The 15,421-nt window shown below is 35.7% G+C and overlaps 1 protein-coding gene across 1 annotated transcript; it reads right to left on the bottom strand.

Moving 5' to 3' along the window:
• Positions 1-323: 323 nt before the first annotated feature.
• On the bottom strand, positions 324-707 carry LOC145682009 (uncharacterized). Its single transcript, XM_081753613.1, has one exon. The coding sequence runs from the start codon at positions 705-707 to the stop codon at positions 324-326; it is 384 nt and encodes a 127-aa protein (XP_081609739.1).
• Positions 708-15,421: the final 14,714 nt, after the last annotated feature.

Here is a 15,421-nt window from a genome sequence, read left to right as displayed (position 1 = left end):
GTACCTTCGATAAAATCCACATTTCTTACTCCAACTGCACTCATACACCCCCAGAAGAGCATACCACCACCTGCATGCTTGAGATTAGGACACAGATGCTTCGGCTCCTTGTACGTATTTGGGTTCCTCCACACTATATCTCTTACATCGGATCCATGAATGTTGAATTTGCTCTCATCACTAAATAAAACAGAGTTCCGAAACCTAATTGGCTTGTACAGCGGTGGACACTTCTAAATGGTACACCTTAGCCGTAAATCTCCATATGGCTGTACCATTTAGAAGTGTCCACCGCTGTACACATGAGCTTTTGGGAACTCTACTCATTTCTTGGCATTTGCTTTACTAACGTATGGCTTCTTTCTGGCTACACGACAGATATAGCCCGCTTTTCTGATGATAGTGCGAACTCTTTCAGGAACCATTTGTTCACCATAGTCAGTTTCAAGCATACTAGCTAGTTTTGGAGCACTTGGTTTGGGCTCATTTCGGATAGTTCTTAAAATAACACGGTTATGATTAACCTTTAGCTTCGTTGGACGGCCACTGAGCAGTCGAACTTTGCAACTATTTGTTGCAATATACCTATTTAGAATGTATTGTACTATAGAATGTGATTTCTTTACTGTCTCTGCTATGTTTCCAAGAGATTTGCCTTCTTGTTTAAATTTTACTATTAGTTCACGTATTGGAATGGGCACTTCCATTTTGATGAGTCGTTTTACTGCCTCTGTAGATCTTCCTTGCAGAAATTTGACTGCAGTAGTACCGTATCACTAGTAGAGCACGCTACTGTCATCTGTAACCACTGAAAATGCTGTTTAGTGTGTGTTTTGCTTCCTTCTTTTGTATATTTGTGCCGTGTACGGAAACTTTTTTGACCTCAATTTTCAGCAACTTAACTTAAATCGTCAGTTATACTATCAGTATATTCAATGCCATCACAATAATGTGTACACATTACAAGTAGACACGAACAAATTCAGCTAATGTAATTGCGTTTTATTATTTATTTATTTTAAGATATTATAACATTTTGAAATTACTAATCTGTGGTGTACGGAAACTTATTTGACCCACTGTACACACTGGGCTTAGATGTTACATCGTACCGTTGCAGGATGTCTGACATCTAACAATCTTCCGTATATTACATACATATACGTATGTTACATACGTCAGCTATATGTTACATAGCTGTATGTGAGATCCTGACCGCCTATATACAGTTACTTCGTTCATACGGAAAGTACGTTTATTTGAAACTCTTATACGGAAAGTACGTTCAAATATACTTTTTCAGTTATACGTTTGCTCGGTGTATGCAGTATTATATGTATATATTACTTGCTATTTTCTTTCATAGATAGTGTGTTATTCCATAACACAGAAGAAGGTTCTGGTCATTGATTTTTGTACACTCACATTCAACCCAAAAGTGAGTTTATTAAAGAAAAAACTACTATATTGTAAAAAGTCATCGAAATTGAAAATCAGGTTAAGTAGTTCTACAACTGTGTTTCATCCTCCCATACACCAACTTTTTTTTTACTCTGCTTGACGCAACCCAAAACATAAAGGGCGAGAGAAGCGGAAACTTAGCAAATAAAACGGTTGAACAAAAAAGCCAATTCTTTCGATTGGCTACCTCGAAATAGAATAAAATAAAGAAAGAAAAGTCGAAAAGCGGAGCAAGATAAAGAAAGAAAAAAGAAAAGGTAAATAAAACTATTGGAAGAGTCGATAGAAGCCAATCAATCGACAAAATGACATCAAAAAAAGGAAACGAAATAGGTTCCTAAATGTACGAAAACGATTCGCTTCGCTGACTGTATCACTCAGCCGTAACGAAAACACCTCCGGAGTTAAAGTTTACTGCAACTTTTACTTCTATTATCACATTGATAACATCCTTTAAGTGTTTTACATTTCAACGGGATACACATTTGTTTATGTTGTTACTTGTATAATACTCGATATCACCCATACTAAATCTATTACGTGTATAGTAGGAGGAACCACAGCATATTTCATAATGTTCTTGACTTTGAAACAGTGATGATGTCGGCTTTAATTTCTTGAAGGAAGAGGACAAGTGGAGGCGCAGAGAAATTTCGGGGGACAGCAATTTTTTATACCAAAAATAATTCTTCTATTACTTGACCTACTTTAAAACACAACATATCTGGGGTGCAGTCGGGGGACAGACAATGAGACATTGACAAATTTCCCCCTTGCCTTGTCTCTAGGATCGTCACAAATTCGTAATACATAATTGATTTCAAAACGTTCCACAATGATCTCCGCAGTGAGAATACAAATATGTATTAAACCAGTGGTTTCTCAACCGATGTTCCCGACACTGGTGCAGTCATCTAAGGTGTTTCGTGAAATTTAAGAATTTAAAAATCATAATGAATTTAATAATAATTAGTTAAAATCGAGACAGACTGTAAAAGTCAACACCTCTAGCGGTAGCAATAATGCTCAGTGTTATATAGAGTTATTATAAAAATTAATAGGCTTCTCTACTATAATAGATATTACTATTATTAGCAGTGGCGTATTTACGATTTTGTTTCGGAGGGGGATTTGCTAACTTTCGGGGGCTTTGCCTGAAAATGTGAAAATTCGGCAAGATATTTCATATACTTTACTATAGTAAGTAAGATTTCGGGGGGGGGGGGCTTAAGCCCGGAAGCCCCCCATAAATACGCCACTGATTATCATTTATAATAAAAAAAATCCAATAAGTGTATCACGGCGTCCTGGACGTTCAATATAGTGTGTCGTCAGTCAAAAAAGGTTGAGAACCACTGTATTAAACCAATATTGAAAAGCCGACAAACACATTACACTGTCAGAAACGAGCAATTCAATTTTTACTCCCAGGGTGCGAATTACCGGGGGGTTTGAGGCGGATTTTCCTCCTAAATCACATTTTGTTCCCCCTCCCCAAAGAACTCAATTGAAGTATCTCCACCAGGGATGCTCGCTTTCCTCCCCAAACTGTAGTTAGTATAATGCCAAATTTCACTAATTTTTGTCATTTCTTTTAAGTTTAATCTTGGAAATGAGCGATGTAAACTATTCACTTTTGGTCATTTCTAATTACCCCACTATTTTCACCGCTCAATTTAGTTGAACTATATTATTATGACTGCAGTTGTATCCTCGTACCCTTCAGTTAGTCGTCGTTCGAAAATTTGAATGTATTAATTGTACATAACAGAGTCACATATGGATTTAGAAATATTCTTAGCAGTTGGCCAAGAAGAAGTAAACAAATAGCTTCTTCCATCATATTTGGCGAAGGTCGGACATGTCATATTCCTCCTCTACATTTCTATCGATTATCTTTTTCTTTTAATTTTTATATTTCACTTTCTAGTGTATTCTAGTACATGGTCCTCATTCCCTATTGGTTTGCACCTACGCAACTCAAAAGCTGCATTTAATTTGTGGTAGTTCGCATAGTAATTAAATGGTTATCCGCAATTTTTGTGTTGCGTTGTGATACACAAATTTTCCTATATGGAATGTGCCCGTATATCACGATCATCTTGTTCAGGCAATTCGGAGTGATATGTCGGCGCCATTTTTTGGGGGGGGGGTTAAATAATTCAGTGAATGGATATTTCTAGAGGCATATCACCGTAAACTAAAACGAAAATTTTGCGTTGTTTTGACGGAAACGGCTAGGGAAGTAAATTGGCCGAATAATTATCTTACATGTTAGAGAGCTATGGGCACAAGAGCGAGTACAACATTTAAACACATTCAGAAGAGGTAGGTGTGCTGTGTCCATGTCAGACAACATATACATATTAGTTATTCTCGGTAGATTTATTGAATTAATAAATCTTTTATTTATTATAATGTCATATCATATTTATGTAAGTGTGTGTGTATAAGGGTAATTATTATTGTCTCATTTCCAATTATTGCACCTTCAGATTCTACATCCTGGTGGCCTAATTTTATCCCCCCCCCCCAATATAAATGATTTAATTCCCACACCGTTTACCCCAATGTACAGTACGATATATATATATATTATATGCACCACGCATAAGCAATAAAAATTACTAGTATCTTTCAAAATGTGGGTATATGGAAAAATGGAATTTGGTTAGTTGCTTGAAATTTTACTCTTTCAGCAGTTAGGCTGTCTGAGATGGAGATCTGCCGTTTAAAATGACATCCAACCTTAGTCGGGTTTGTATTCGAGGCAAGTGTCTCCTCTGGAAACCAAATTTGGAACCAAGCGCACAGAAACCAAAGTTAGAAATGTTGTCGTGAAGAGGCATTAGATAAAAATAAATTAATCTCCTCGATCAAATTACCAACGGGGAAATGACAAAAAATAGTAATGACATAAAGAATAATTTTGGAAGAACTTAAATGAAGGAAAAGGAACTATTTAGCTTAGAAGTGCCAGGTGTGCACCACGTGAAGGAGTTTGGTATGGATGGCGTGATATTTCCTCAATTAATATTGAAACCGGAAGTGATAGTAGATTTCTACTAGTTTCTGTTTTAGTAAAAAGATTAAAAAGTAGAAATGAAGTATATGATATATTCTTACAATGCTTAATTGATTGCAGAAAATTGCTTTTCGTCATCTACTACAGTCTTCATTCTATAGCAATTGATTTCTGACACTTTAGGTTTGAATAGAGACTTGAGAGAAAAGATGATACCTATCCTTAGAACGCTAAATCGATTCTAAATGTGTTTGCTCTGTGTAGATCAATATTGAAATCTGAAGTTGCAGTGAATTTCTATCGCTTCGGATTTAGTCCAAAGTTAGAGATGAAATATATTCTTGAGACGCTTAGCAGAAAACTTCTCGCTTGATATGATCTTTTTTGGTCTACAGTTGAGAGTAGAATTGGGGTAGAAAGTGTCATGGGAATGTACACATACCGATTGCTAGCTTTTTTAAAAAAAAAAAAAAAAAAAAAAAAAGAGCTGTGAACAGATTGAAAGATTCTATCATAAAAGTAGGTAGTATAGTATAGGAGGTTTCAGCTGCTCTTCCCGCTGATACTGTAGAGACTGTGCCGCCGCCACTCAAAGAAGTTGGGTACTACGAACTACTAAAAGCAAGAACGAATCAAATCATTCAGAGCGCGTGAGTCTGATAGAATTAGCCAATGATACACTTAGCTACTGCCAGTAACAGATGATGCAGCTAGTTACAACTTTACCCGGTAGTGTCGCAGAGTCACTTTTGTTGCATTGTGGGAACAATTTGAATTTCCATTAGTAATATGCGGAGTGGTTCATCAGGGTTAGAAAGCTTATACTTGTAGATTATAATTTAGATATATTAACCAAATACAGCAAACGACTATAGTAAGTTATGTAGAGAATACTGAATAATTATAGATAGTGTATACTTCTCATGGAAGTATAGAAATAAAGGTTAAACAAAAGTATGAAAGTACCAGTTGATCATTCTGCTCCTATTGCACTCTCTATGCGCCTTCAGTAATATCTCAGCCTTCGAAGTATAAAACCCATGAAGCTAATCGACCACTTTTGAGTACTTACATTTATTAATAATAGTAATGAATGTTGAAATCAGAAAGGTTAAGTTTTTACCACTTCCGGTTTGGAAATCATTTTCATTAAAGAATCGACTCCAAACTTTTGACCCTGTACATCCTGACCAAAATTGATGGTGATCCATCTTCTAATTGAGATCCTCCGTGGCTAAGCGGTTAGAATACGCGCCTTTGGCGCGGGAGTCCCGGGTTCGATTCCCGGCGGGAGCTCATGTGGTTCGGATTCCACGTTAATCAGTAGGTCCACGTCTCATATAGCCTCGCTGCTGAAACGGGACGTTAAACTCAAAATCAACTCAACTCCATCTTCTAATTCTTGAGATTTCTGTTCTGCCGGATAGACATAAGAACAGAATAAATATAGAAGGGAGTTTTTGTAAATCAGAATCCTTAAAAATTGTAATGTGAACTAGATATGGTGGAACGGGAAAAAAGAGGGGGAAGAACAAATCTCTGAATTTTATGAATGGTAGTAAACCGAATAAGTGCTACTTCAAAATAATGCGGTCAGTAGTATATAGAAGCTTCTCAATTTTGCTGCAAGTTGCCTGTCTTTGATGGCAAAATACTTACCGCGAATAATGTGGATGAACTAGCCAAGGCAAAGTTTTAAGGCCCTGCACCACTTTTGTCTTTATGTTCATGAAGTTTACTGAATAAGGCAAAATCAATGATTATTAATGAAAATTTAGAAAGTATGTCATTCAGCGATGTATCCAACAAGTTTTTATGAGATATTCCTTCAATCACTATTTTTGAATTTCAAATATACCCCAGAAATTTGTCCCTTTTTAAAAATTACTTACTAGTAATTTTGTACTGATGTTCGTTTGTGTATGAACAGTCATCGAAGAACCTAGGTGATACGTATCTTTTTTTGGTAACTAATGGTAATTATTCAAGAGTTGTTCATATATAGTACTTGAATTTCCTGTTTCTAAACGCAGCATTCTACGAAGACTTCTTGCAAACGTCCAGTACATAAATGTACAATACGACAATAGAAGATTCTAGAGAACCGTAAATGAAAATGAAATTAAATATTTCAGTTTTATGTTCCATAAGTATGCCATGTAGGCTAAAGAAGATGGTGAATATAATAATGAATGAAATGGTGGAATGAACAAAGTGGGAGGAAACGGAAGAATCGCAAGGAATTGAATGCACACATTTTGTCCACCATGAATCCCACTTGGCACGATCTGAGATCGAACAAGGAACCCAACGCAACAGAGGTGAGCGTTTTATCACTGAAAAACCGCGGCTCTCAAGAATCGAGACGAGACAAAAGGAGTCCTACGAAAATGCAGGCGATTTTAAAAAAATAACAAGATTATATTACAGCACCTTATTTCTCGTCTCGTCTAGTGGGAAACATTAATGCCCAAGGACATACCGAGTTTCACCGCCAGTGTAGTGAAAGTTTCTCACAAGAAATCGTGATTGTCACCGGATACAGTTACGAGAGGAAGTTGGAGGTATATAAGGTGGACTAAAACTCAAACATGAAGGCTGCTTACTGCCAGCAATCTATCATTACCCAATCTGACGGAAAGACATCTCTCGCTTGTACAGAGCTGTCAAGAACAAAGTGCGAATCCATATGGACAAAGTTTTCATCCATACCCTCAAGTTTTACCATGGAATGTATGAAGCAAGAAACAGGAATCCCTATTATTCCCTTCCATGACAATCCCGTCAAAAGCCCTATCTCCAGTCCAACGGATTTCTGCCCATTTGGACTATTAAAACGACGCGACATCTACAATATCACTTCACTAGTCTACCTAAAACTTGTAGGGAGGAATGTTCTTATGTTTATGCTCTCACTTAGGTTGTTGGAATATGAATTACGATCTCGTGATCTGGTGGTCTAATAGAACAACAGTGGTGGCAGCACGACTCTTCATAGTGTTAGTACACGTTGGTTCGATTTAAACTACACAACATTATGTACGTATATTCCTCCATTCCACAACGGAACAGAGCTGTTCTCCAGACTAACCTTTGTTCCACCTATGATTAATAAAGTAAACTGAGTTTTCTTCAGACTTCCATTATTTTGATAACCACTCTGTATATTGCTCATTTTCATGTTAGTTTTTGGTTATGCTACTAACGGGTAAGTAATGTCGCTTTACTGCTGATTTGTACAGCAAAGAAGCTTTTTTTTTTAATTCTTGGAGGCTACTGTAGCCTATATATTGCTGAGATGTGCTAAATGTACTGAAGTTTGGGGTTTTGAAGGTTATTGGCTAAAATCAGTTACGAACATTAGTTTCCTTTGATTTCATCGTTATAAAATACTGCTTTAAAAGTTTCTGTAACATTTACTATTGCTTCCGTCACTCTGCCACTAATGTATGTAACACGTTTTATCTGCCTTGAATTTGTTAGTTGTCCAATTTTCGAAATATTCTCTGGAAATATATATCATCATTTCAAATACTATTTTCCAACGATAACAAATTAAAGAGGAAGAAATAAAAGATGCAATAATAATAATAATAATAATAATAATAATAATAATAATAATAATAATAATAATAATAATAATAATAATGCCTATTTAGTTATTCTTCTATCTTCTACAGTACGATGAAAGTACTGCTGATAACATTATATACAATGTAATTTTGGTGCAAATTTAACAGTAAGTAGTTGGGGAACTGCATTCCAGACACTGCGGGCAAATATTTTTAAAAAAGTAACAAAAAAGCTCTTTCCCTCCTAGGCTTATAAAACTATGCAAAATCCAACTTTCTGTCTGTTTATTTTGTTTCTGAAATACATGTAGCATATAGTAATAAAAAAAAGGTAGGTAGCCTCTGGGAAATACTTTGTAAATAAATCTTTGAACATTTTATTTTATGATCAATGCATTTATTGTTTTGTTGGATGGAGTTACTACAATATTGTTTCAAATAAATGCTATACATGAAAAAATGTTTACAACAAAACCATAATGTGCAAAAGTTGCCTATCACTGTTATTATTTAGTGAAACTGCTACAATGTTCGTTACTTGTTCTTTATCTATTTTTATTCTTTCATATACTAGTACAAAAAATGTAACGACTTTAACACAAAACATTCATTTATGTTCGTCAGTAATGTACTAAAAACAACAATACTGACCACAGCTTGCGGCATACGAGATCTTCACAATTTCATTGCTAATGGTCAGCAGATAATGTTTTCTCTTAGATGCAAGTCTGGTGGTAGAGTATGTTTTATTTTAGGTGCGAGCCTGGTGACTAGCAGATAATTTTTTTTTCTTTTACAGGTAGGTATGACTATGGTGACAAACACATAATGTTTCTTTTAAGTGTGAGTCTGATGTCAAACAGACAACGTTTTCTTTTAGGTGTGAGTCTGATGACAAGCAGATAATGTTTTATTTTAGGTGCGATCCTAATGGCAAGCCAATAATGTTTTTTTTTAGGTGCGAGCATAGTGGTAAACATATTATGTTTTCTTTTAGGTGCGAGCCTAGTGACAAGGGGATAATGTTTTCCTACATGTGTGACTCTGGTGGAAAGCAGATTATGTTTAGGTGCGAGTCTGGTGGCAAACAGATGTTTGCTTGGCAAATAGATAACGTTTTCTCTTAGTGTGAGCCTGATGACAAGCAAATAATGTTTTCTTTTATGTGTGAGCTTAATGACAAGCAGATGATTTTTTTTTTTTTTTTAGGTGCAAGGCTGGTGGCAAGCAGATTGTGTTTTCTCTCAGGTGCGAGCCTGGTGATAAGCAGATAAGCCGATAATGGTTTCTTTTAGGTGTAGCTCTGGTGGCAAGCACGTAATGATTTCCTTTAGCTTAAGTGTGAGCCTGGTGGTAAGCAAATAATGTTTTCTTTTAGATGTAAGCCTGGTGGCAAATAGTCAATGTTTTATTTAGATGCGAGCCAAGTGACCAGCAAATAGTGTTTTCTTTTAGGTGCGAGCCTGTGACAAACAAATATTGTTTCCTTTTAGCTGCAAACCCTTGTCATCAGTTTCGAACTTCTAACAACTACGAGCAATTGTTGGTGGCTCTTCTGTATACCTAAGCTTCATTGTAGTTGTACTTCAACAAGATTACAAAAGTTTACAAAACCACTTCACAATGTTTTGCGGTGCTCGAAAAACAATTGTGTTCGAGCATTTATTTCAATTTCCATATTGATATGAGAAAAAAATAACTCAGGGATGTGATAGAAATAAATATCTCAACTTTGATGTATTATTTCATTATCTTACGGAAGGATATGTTTAGAAAGAGTTCCAATGGATTCAGTATCCTCCAATTAGTATCAAAAGGGCAATTAGAAATTTATTTGGGCGTCGGGAATTTTACTATGGGCATGAGCAGTAGTTCTTTGAATTTTGCACACAACCTGCCTGTAGATTAGTTTTCATGTCCGCTGTCTTCCTTGTTAACAGAATGCTGCTTGAATGGAAATCGAGACTTCTGAATACCAAAGTACTGAAAAGAGGAACTCTCGCAATATTATTTGCCAGATTACTTAGAATTTACATATCTTCTGGGCCGAATTAACACACTCTTGCGCTCTGCATTATAACTGCCCTCCCACTCAAACCAATCAAATAATGAATTTCAAATATATTCCCACTTGCTAAATTTGAATATGCTGTTGCTGCTGCTATCTATTCTGTTTTAACACATGAATACATATACAATATATACGTATATATTGCACAATCTCGTTGATTGAGTATATACGACAGGATCACTCGAAAAGGGAAACTCATATTATCGAATGTAATGAAGAAACGCTCACATGGGAAATTTCTAATACAATAATTTAGTTTGTTATGTGATATATATATATATATATATATATATATATATATATAGGGTAGACGAGAAAAAGCGGTCCTATACCCGTCTACTCAGCCTAGACTGTCAGTATATCTGACCCTGCATAAATTAAAAGATTAATGAAAAAACTATTTATTCCTAATTCTAAATTGCGTAATACATAAAACTCTAGCCTAAAGGTACAGCAACGTTGAAATTTGTTTAAGTACAGCTGATATGCCTGGGGAAAGTAAACACAACTGCTTTTGGAAGAATCCAAACATTGCACGTACTTCTTTCCAAAAGTCTAAAGCATGATTTATTCATATACGACACATACAGGGTGTTTCAAAAACCCCGACAATGTTTGGGAGGTGATTCCTGACACCAAGATAAGACAAAAAGTATACACCAATATGGATGCACAAATGCTTCCTTTCGGAGTTATAGGCTGCCGAAAACATGAAAGAAATGAACTTTAAAGGTCCATTGCTTCAGTACTATGGGATCTTTGGTAATGTAATATGCCATTACAGTCTAATGATATTATGTTCTTAATAGGAGGGTGCCCGAAATTTTTTGCACCGACTGTACCTGACGTTTAACAAAAAATTTCTGGCCGTTCATATAATTCGTAATATTGTTCATTATTCTATTTCAAATTAACATGGAAAAACTGTAAAAAATTTCATTGGGAATGATAGTTTTGGGAATCAATACCTTTATTTATATTTTAAATTAGTTATAAGTCTTGTATATGGATATGTAAATGGATTATTACAATTCTTACGGTGTCAGTGCTATCTGAAAATATAGATCCACTATTGGACGGAACTTTCCAGATCAAATAACCAATCTAAAATTCGACAGAATTTTCAGGACCACCCTTCACCTCTCTTTTAGATACCTAGGTCCTTCTAAAATCTAGTTTAATCCAGATTTTACCAAATTTTATTCGTTTCAAAGCCCCACCGCCAAAATGCTTAGTTTTGATTGGATGATAAACCCACGCTATGATATTAGGGCGCAATTATTCCATTCCAAGCCGGAAGATCTTGCTGACAACAGCCAGATTTCGATCGTCGAGCTTAAAAGGTCGCAACGGAGTGAAAAAACTGCAAACAAGGTAATATTTGGGAGTTTTTTAACCTAAAATCGTTGGAAGTCTTTAGGAGCCAAAAAACTATTAAATTTCATACTAAAACTGAACTGAAATAGGAAGTGCAACATTGCAACGCCATGTTGAGCAGATATTGTTAGTTATGGACAGGCTTTGTAAAGTGCATCAGTTTGCGAGTTTTCTTAGGAATCTATAAACAGTTTCGGAGGAGTGGTGTTTTCTCCCTTAAAATATTCTTATCCTTAAAATTATTCCTTTTCTAGTTACGTAAGGCCTGCCTCACTACCGTTTGTGTTCGTGTATGTAGTGGATGTGATTTCTTTTTGTATTTATCTATTAGTAACATGGCGGTATTTAATTTTGTGGTAGTCAGTCCAGTAATCACAATGCACGTGTAAATTTCAGTAAGGGCTCCTATCTGACTCCCAAATTGGGAGTCCGGCTTCCAGCGGGATGAGTTGAACATTCAGTTTGTTCCGGGTTCCTGCCCCTTCAGGGCAGGGGTCCTATTGCTAGCTAATACTCCGATATGTCCCCTCAGGGCATCGATTAAACAGGTTGATTTCAAGAATGTGATTTAGTAAATAAAGGGCCAGTTGGCCCTGTTCATTTCTTTTCCTTTCGTTACCTTTCATAGAGCCGATTTAACATGGTAAAATCTGAATAATTTCTGTGTATATTTATTAGTATAACATGTATTAATGTAGTGTGTAGTATGAATGTGGCATGATGTGTCTTGTAGTTCGAGTAGTATGTGTATATTTGTAATGTAGTATCAGTGATAGTGATAATTAAGTGATGAAAGAGTGTGTTGGACAGTGTAGTATTTACTATGCGATAAATTTTTATTACTCCGTCATTAAGTGAACGTAATATAGTATAATAATTCCGTGTACAAGGTCACATTCAGTTGTTCAAGGGTTCATTATATCGTCGCTAGCCCTAGTGTCAAAAGTCAGTACTAACCGCCATTCTTCTGTCGAGGTGCTTAGTGATTTAGTTTTCGTGAAATTGACCTTTCTTTTCAAAATAAAACCTGGAAGGTATAATTCACAGCCTATATGGATGTACAGTTAGGTCAAGTGACCCAAAATTAATATATTCTGAAAATTTCAACATTCTGCTTAGTCTAGAACCTGAGATATTTAAATAAATAAACAATACGTAAATTTTTAACAGAAGTCGGGCGATATGATGCTAGTTCTTCGATTTGAAATTATATTAGATGTTCATTTTTCTTCGTGGCTGCAGAAGCTTATTGTTGCTGCAGAATCTCATAAACATTAAACATTATCGCAGATAATTCTATTTTCAGTGAACATACATAGGATTTTTTTTTCTTTCTTCTTAATAAAGCTACCAGGTATTACATAGTATTGTGTGTGGGATGAAAGAGTCTTGGGTTCGAGTGAGGTTGTCGTGCGGTGATCGGAGCGGGAAATGTTTGTAGTGATTATAGATTTTAAAGTATTATGATGAAATGTGTAAATAGGCTGGGCGTAGATAGAGGAAACAGGGTGTTTGTAGAATATAGCGTCGTGGCAAATGAATATTAATGTGAATATGAATATTAATAAGTATATGAATATTGTAGTAGATGAATATAGAATATAGGACACCCATATAGTTAAATATATAGTAGCCCAGTGAATACTTCGCCGTGTGTTGATATATATAGATATTGAATAGATATGTGTGGCTACAAACATCTCAAGTTCTGACCCCTGCACCATAATATCACGCGGACCGGAGGGCGATATATAGTCGGACTACGGTAATACTTTGTAGTTTTATGTGTTATAATAATAATCAACCATAGTAATACCATCTGATAGAATAGGTAGCATCATATAATCGCAGACTAGACATATTGAATAATAAATTATGAAAAGACAGTAGTAGTTATACAACAGGGCTGTAGTGAATTATATTTTCTGGTCGGTTTTTTTAAAATAGAATATCCTGCTCCGTGAGATTTTTTTTCCCCACGTTACCTACTCGGGCTAGCTTACAATGTTCATGGAGGCGACAGCTCTGACTGGGTACAGAATCAAAACAATTAGTTATTGAAATTTATTTTCGCGTACCCGGATGTCGACCCCTAGTCCCTTTAAGTATTTTCATTTCTTTTCTTAGTTTAATTAGACGAGGGAAATTAACGACATCCCAGACTGTGGCGTGTCTGCGCAGGGTAGCTATCGGTGAGGTTTGGCATAGAAATCACCGATCCAAAATTCAGTTTATTTAATTTTTTTTATTTCGGCAAATCATTAGTTAGGGATATCTTAGATAATACTTCTATTCTAGTTTCATCACTGTCCTCGAACCTTCTTAGTTTTTCCTAAGGGGTCGAATATTTTTTTTTACTTAGAGATTTCAAAATTGGGGACGCAGTTACCTGGTCCCTTTCCCCCTCTTCTTTTATCCTGCTGGTCTGGGCCGGATACGGGGATCGGATTTCAATCTTACAAGCAAACTCTTGTGGGATTGGGATCTGATGGACACAGAACTTGCATCCTTGGCAGCAGGGCGCCCCTTGAGTCTACGTATTTGAGTAGACCACCCTTTTTGGCATGTTAAGAATATTTTGGCTATGGATTTTGTTGAGAGCGAAATTCGACTTCTAACTTTGTAGCGTTAGTTATTTCTCACTTAAGTCTTTGGCGCCCCTATTCTTCGTCTTCCTTCTTCTCTATCTCTCTCTCTGTCTTCATTTCTTCAAGTTTTTTTTTAATTTTTTCAACCTCCCCCCCCCCAAGATTTTGAACTTGTTACTTACGATTTATTTAACGTACAACTCTGATCTGAAATTACCAGCTGAGACGTTGCAAGACACGATTCATGAATGGAGTAGATAATGATTGGGTCCTCCATCACATTTTGACCTATCGCTGAAATGAACAAAGACTTAGTATTTGACGACACTTCGATTACGTTCTTTCACCGTCGTTCCTCTTAAGTTTCTTTTTAATCCATTGGTCACTTTCCTTTCTGTTTTGGTTTTCAATTACCTTGTAGTTAACCTGGGCCCAGAAATTGTATTTTGATTTACCTAGTTATATCTAGAAATGCTCTGTGTTACGTGCCTGCCTCACAAAGTTTTTTTTTTTCCTTCATGATTTAAACACTAATTGATTATATAAAAGTTAAAAATTTATAGACGCGCGGTATCAGATAAAATTTAAATTTGTTTCCAAATGTAATGTTGGAAGTCATTTGTTTTCTTGGACAATGTTGCAACCTTCTTAGAATTTATTGTAGGGGTGATTAATTTAAATGTGTGCGCATTTATTATAAATATATATATAGAGAGAAATAAATACTTCGAAATGTATGTGTAATTAGTATGTGAATATGATGTTAAAGTAAAAGTATGATATTAAATGTATTATGAATATATGTAAGAGCGCTCGTGTCTGTCCCCCTAGACGTGTATTGGTTGCTATAGTTTACCAGAAGTCTTCCGACGAATTTAAGAATGTAGATTTTGTTAAGAATACCGCCGTGCACTTAGGTAATTTTCCTTTTTTCTGAATCAATGTAAGTGATAACCTCTGTAATTATATAATGGCATGCATTGAAAAAATATCGGCAGGTCTAAACGTAACCCACATCATAACAAATATTATCCCTGAACAATTAACCTAAAACCATTGTGGAAAGTGCACCTTGAATCCTTCTCACCTTCATATGTATCCTGTGACTTGACCAGTTTTTTTTTTATCCTCAATTTAAACCATCATACTCCGTACACCTGTGGAAGATCATTTTTTTTTAAATCCGAACCATGTATAAACATATACGAAAGTGATCCTAATGAAAGGTCTCGTGAAGTGTCCCAGTGTTGGATAAATAACTTGAAATTATTCGATTAATAAATTTGGAAATAGACCGTCTAAGAGGAGAAACTTCCTCTAGTGAAAG

Source organism: Thermobia domestica, chromosome 3 (assembly GCF_964235325.1).
Source record: "Thermobia domestica chromosome 3, izTheDome1.hap1.1, whole genome shotgun sequence".
In the NCBI taxonomy this organism is placed as follows: domain Eukaryota; kingdom Metazoa; phylum Arthropoda; class Insecta; order Zygentoma; family Lepismatidae; genus Thermobia; species Thermobia domestica.
The sequence above is the reverse complement of the archived record's forward strand: the minus strand, read 5'-3'. Positions and strand labels throughout refer to the sequence as shown.